Source organism: Vicia villosa, linkage group LG4 (assembly GCF_029867415.1).
Source record: "Vicia villosa cultivar HV-30 ecotype Madison, WI linkage group LG4, Vvil1.0, whole genome shotgun sequence".
NCBI lineage: Eukaryota > Viridiplantae > Streptophyta > Magnoliopsida > Fabales > Fabaceae > Vicia > Vicia villosa.
The window spans coordinates 176,923,458-176,929,478 of NC_081183.1; the positions used below are offsets into that span (position 1 = coordinate 176,923,458).

General features: G+C 37.8%; 1 protein-coding gene across 1 annotated transcript; it reads right to left on the reverse strand.

The window, feature by feature from the left end:
* Window positions 1–3,787: 3,787 nt before the first annotated feature.
* On the reverse strand, window positions 3,788–5,160 carry LOC131598383 (uncharacterized). Its single transcript, XM_058870994.1, has 2 exons — window positions 4,666–5,160; window positions 3,788–4,537 (listed from the first exon to the last, which is right to left on the reverse strand). Exons 1-2 carry the CDS (start codon window positions 5,158–5,160, stop codon window positions 3,788–3,790), a joined length of 1,245 nt encoding a protein of 414 aa, XP_058726977.1.
* Window positions 5,161–6,021: the final 861 nt, after the last annotated feature.

The following is a 6,021-nucleotide window of genomic DNA, read 5'->3' on the forward strand; positions in this document are numbered from 1 at the left end:
TGGCGCTATTGTCGGAGACTGTTGATAAATTCAACAAGGCAATGCTTGTGCAACGTTTTTGTTTAGATTTAATTTTTGTATTTTTTTTCTTATTTTTTATTTGAATTTCTGTTATGCACTACTACTAAGGTATTTTATTTGTGTATGCGCAGTTTAGGACCAAAGTTGATACCACTTAATCCAGAAATTGAGAGGAACGCACGAGCAAATTGAAAAGCTACTAGAGAAGCCAATCTAGCACAAAAGATATTAGTAGAGGAAAATCCAATTGTTTCTTTGGATAGTGAATTAGACAAAGGAACAACAAAGACATTCGTACCGCCACCTAAATTATGAAGGACTGCTGCAAAAGAAGCGACGTAGAGCAAATCTCTAGGGGTTTTATACCCGCTGACCCTACTAATTTTGATATTAAATTTTTTTGTACTTTCAGATTTAACAGACAATCATGTTGATGAAAATGCAATTTGGGATACTAAACACAAAGGCTCAAAATACTAAACACGCCTTGCTTGTTGTCTGGTCTGAATCTTCTATATGGAGAGCTCCTCCTTAAATAGAATCCACCTACATGGACCGTTAGGGTTTTGAACAACCCTTGTGGCTGAAGAAAATCCAAATAACGCAACACATTAATTTATTTTAATTTGATTTACAATCTTTCATACATTAAATCTTCCTCAATATGATTTGGTGTCTTTATATCTTAAAGATTGATCTTTTGAGAAATCTTTCCTTATTCCAAAAAGTGCATAAAACTATCAAATAATAAAATAAAAAAATCAGGCGCGAGATTCACTTATGTGACGGTTGCCTTCCGAGGCAGGATGTTCCTCAGTGGGACATCGTGTTCCACATCTTTCCTCTGGTTGTCTTGAGCATTTATGCTTTTCAATTTTGTCTTCATGTGTGCCTTTGTCTCTTTCTACTTCCCTTTACGTTTGATCGTCTCTATGATTTTTTTTTTTTTGCATTCAACCCCATTTAGATTTCTTTGAATGCTAGTGATCATATCCACCACGATTTTGCAATCAGTCCTTATCTACATATTATTGATTGTCTTCTCCTTAGCCGGCATAATCACATTCTAAATCGCAGCCTCCTCCTGTTTTTAGTAAAAAAAAATCCATTGTATCAAATTATTAAATAAAATAGAATCTAATTTTTTTTTAATCAAATGGGGTATATATTAATTCAAAAAACAGGTATTACAAAACGATCGCTTACTATCCAGCTAACCAACCAAAAACAAAGGAAAACAGAAGGATTACATCATATAAGTAGCTATATGAGGCCTAATCCTCTTGGACATCCAACCTCTATATATTATATTTTCAAGTATACCCTCCTTAGTATTGACTATGGTATCCTTTTGAAAGATAATTCTATTTCTATGTAACCAAACCTCATGGATAGTCTCAGCAATAGCCAGTTTTAGAACACTAGCTCTCCATCCCTTCTTCTTCGTGTTATTTATAGCCCAAATTTGCTCTCGGGACCAAACCTCAGGACTATGGTCCACCTCTAGCCAATCCAAAACAAATTTCCAGATTTCGTTGGTAATACGGCATTCAAAAAAGAGGTGATCAATCGTTTCCTCAACTTTAGAACAAAGGCTACATATACTGTCTTGAATGATGCCAAACCGCTTTAGACGATCTTTGGTTGCGAGTTTCCCATGGCAAACTAACCAAAATGTGACAAGAGCCCGAGGCCTAGCATTGTTATTCTTTAACATGAATCTCCACGAAGTTCTGAGGTTATCATCAATTAAGCCCCTGTAGATCTCCCTCATATGAAATCTATTCTTGTGTAGCATGTTATCCCACAAAATCTGAATGGTAAGGATGGGAGCAGTCTGTTGTAGAATACCATGCATCATCCACGACCAGCTTGGCTTGCAATTTGTATGCATAATGCTAGCATCCTTCAAGTAATAATTGTGAATCCACTTGACCCATAGACTGTCTGATTTCCTGCAAATATTCCAGAGACATTTTAACATACAAACTTTATTCCACACAGCCAGATTAATGATATCATAACCCCCCTGGTAAGCCGGTTTGCAAACAGTCTCCCAGGCCACAGGGCTTCTCCTTTTTGTATCCTGGTTACCATCCCAGACAAAATCTCTACAAATTGCCTCTATCTCGTGGATAACAAATTTCGGAAGAGGAAAGCATTGCATCCAATATTGGGCAATCGCAAATGTCACGCTACGAACCAATTGGAATCTGCCAGCGTAGCTTAATAGTTTAGAGGTCCAATGCTTGACTCTACATAGAATCTTGTCAATTAGGGGAAGAGAGTGAGTAAGATTGAGTCTCTTATTACACAGGGGGACTCCTAAATATTTGAAGGGAAGACTGCCTGCCTCAAAGTTGGTAAGCATCTGAAGATCCTATTTAGTAGCCTCATCTAAACCACCATAATACGCTTTACACTTATGGGGATTAATGAGCAAACCTGTGGACTTAGAGAATGTTGTAACAGTTTAAAGTAGCATTTCCACAGACTTGTGATCACCTCTGCAAAAGAGTAGCACATCATCTGCAAATATCAAATCAGTAATAGCCAGCTTCTTGCATTTGGAATGATGATGAAAATTAGGGTTCAGTTACATTTTAGTAAGAAGTCTATGGAAGTACTCCATCATAAGGACAAAGAGAATAGGAGATATAGGATCTCCCTGTCGAATTCCTCTGCAAGCTTTTAGGGGTTTGGACATAATACCATTGATGTTGAACACATAGGCCACATTAGTGATCACAGTCATGATCCACTTGATGAACATATGAGGAATGCCAATCTCATGCATTATGTTTTCAAGTACAGTCCAGCTCACCATATCATATGCTTTTTGTAAGTCGAGTTGAAGCATAACTCTAGGTGTCCCTCCCTTTCTACTATAGCCTTTAATAATTTCATAAGCTAGCATTATATGATTGTGGATAACTTGGCCAGGGATAAAAGCAGCTTGGCTAATGCTGATAATACTAGGGAGGATAGTACCTAATCTAGCTGACAGAATTCTAGATATGATTTTGTAGAAAGTAAAACAAATAGCAATAGGTCGATATTCTTTGACAGATACAACATGATCATTTTGGGAATGAGGGAAACTACAACTTTGTTGAAATCATTAAGGATACGATGATGTATGAAAAATTCCCTCACTGTAGCAGTGACATCTTCCTTGATGGTAGTCCAACAGCTTTTGTAGAACTTAGCTCCATACCTATCTAGTCCTGGGGATTTTAAGTCCCCCGTACCCTTAAGAGCATCTTCAATCTCCTTAATGGTAACAGGTCTAACAAGGAACTCTTTTTGAGCAACATTAAGCTGACTTCCTTTCCTCATAGCATGAACATTAATGTGTTGAAGATGATGATCTGCTTTCCCCATGAGATTGATGTAAAACTCCATGACTTCAGTCTCAATATGATGTTGTTTAGTGATGTAAGTACCATCAGCTTTCTGCAGGGTGTGCATACTCTTAGCCTCATGCCTAGATTTGAGATAAGCATGGAAAAATGCACTGTTGCCATCACCCTTTCTAAGCCAGTCAATTTTAGTCCTTTGTAGCATAATTTTCTCTTCTAAGTCATTCCAGTGAATAACTTCTGCTGTCAGTTTTTTAGCCTTTTCAATCGAGTTCACATCAAATCTATGGGAGATGAGTTCAGTTTAGGTGACTATAAGTTCCTGCTTGGCTCGAGCCAAATTCACCTGAACACTAGAGAAAGGCTTCTGTATAGATTTCAGGGCTTTCCTTAGTCTCATGAGTTTATGCCATAGGATGCTCATGGGAGCCACGGCTAAGGAGATTCCAGCTATGTCTAACAATATCCTGAAAGTCTATTGCATCAGTAAGACTATTGTGAAACTTAAAATAGCTATGCTGCATTCTTCTAGATTGATTCATAGCCACATGAAGCATGGCATGATCCGATATACTAGGGGGGAGAATGTTTTGGTGAATATCACTAAACATCTGAAGCCATTCAGTGTTAGCAATGAGCCTATCAATGCGGGAGTAAATGGGAGAAGAACTCTGCTTATTAAACCAAGTGTAAAAATCACCTTTGCTAGGCATTTCACAAAGACCAGTGTTATCCATCATGTTTTGGAGATCCTTATACTCATTCTCAATGACCAAGTTACCACCAATTTTGTCTTGAGCTTGGAGGACATTGTTAAAATCTCCAATTAGACACCAGGGGCCTTGTTGGGTTCTGCTGAGATGTTCAATATCAGTCCACAATCTTCTTCGATGTTCCAATTGGTTTAGAGCATAAATTGCTATAAGCCAGTATTTGAAGTTACCAAGTAGATCATAAACTCCGCAGTGGACAAACTGGTTGCTGCTCTTAATGTGTCTCAGATCATTGTGAGTGTGATCCCAATTAATCCAAATACGACCATTATTATGGAAGGCATAGTTATCCAAGAACCGCCCTTTCAGATGCAGCTTCTGTCTAATTTGAGCAGCTTTATTTACTTTAACCCGTGTCTCAAGCAAAATGCAAATCTCATTCTGGATGTTATTAAGGCGGGAACTCACCTCTTTGACTTTACCAGCTTTATTAAGTCCTCTAATGTTCCAAGATATTAACATGGATTGTTGAATGTGGTAGCAAGGGGCTCATTCAAAACCCCAAGTACCCCAAACACATTAACACAAGGGACAGAAGGTGATGGCTCAGCATAGAGGACTCTCTTTCCCTTGTCTCTTGTAGTTTTATTTACAGCAGTCCAATCCTCCAAGGTATGCTCAGTGTTCTCTGCAGTTGACTTTGGTATCTCCTTGGGTGTGGTTAGCACATGTGGATTGGACTCCAATTGGATCTTCAGTTTCCACACCTTCTTCTTGATGGGTTCACCACACATATGACCAACAACTTGGCATTTATCACAATATTTTGGTTTCCATTCATACTCAATCATTTGTTTCTTCTTTTTGCCTTCTGCATCTTTAATAGTAATTTCATCGAGCAGCTTGCGTGTGATATCAACTTCCACTAGGAATTTCTGAGTTGTGCACTCATCTGTCACCAAAGGCACACCAATGGCACTCCCTATCTTGCTAAGGATTTTTTCTCCCCATAATTGAAGTAGAAGTTGGGGGAGCTTTACCCAGATTGACAAGGTACGCATCATGTCCTGCTTTAGGCTAAAGTCAGGCCTTCATTCCTTGATAATCATAGGTGCATTGCGAAACGTATATGGACCTTTCATCAAAACCGAATCCTTATCCTCGTGGCTCTTGAATCGAAGGATGAAGTATCCGTCATCATGGTAGTATATCTGTGGGAGCTGAACAAAATTCCAAACCCTAGTCATGAAATTCTTAACCATGTTCATGCTCATATCTTCTCCCAAAACGTATAAGACAAGAGCATTTTCCCAGAATTGAAGCTCAGAGATCATATCATCATCCTCAATTTCAACTTCTACGCCATCTTCATAATGCACTGGAGCAACATAACTCATCACTAGACCGTTTGCAGGATTACGGTTATCTTTCAGAACATCCACCCACAGTTTGCAATCAACCGATGGTGTCTTCGTCGTATCGTTCGCCGGCATAACAATCTCCTCAGAGGATTTCCCCATATCCGAAACATCTGCATTTGAAGGCCCCGTAGTAACAGGTGTCGTCGGTTGAGCCACCGGAGACGTTTGACTCACCAGAGACGGTGGTACCGTAGTTTTCGGCCGCCCACACCCCCTTTTCGTCATCCCTATTTGTTTAAAATTGAGAGTACATAATTTTTATTTAAAAAATTACATTTGTTATTAAAAATCACAAATAATTTTAAAAAAATTAATAAAAAAACATAATTTTAAAAAAAATTAATAACAAAAAGATTTTAAACAAATTTCACAACTTTTTACTTAAATAAAATTATATTTGACTCACTTAAATAGATAAGTTTTAAAATAGAGTACAAAATTTTATTAAAAAACTATATGAAAAAGAAAAAGAAAATCAAATAATTAGTAATGATTCAAACATAT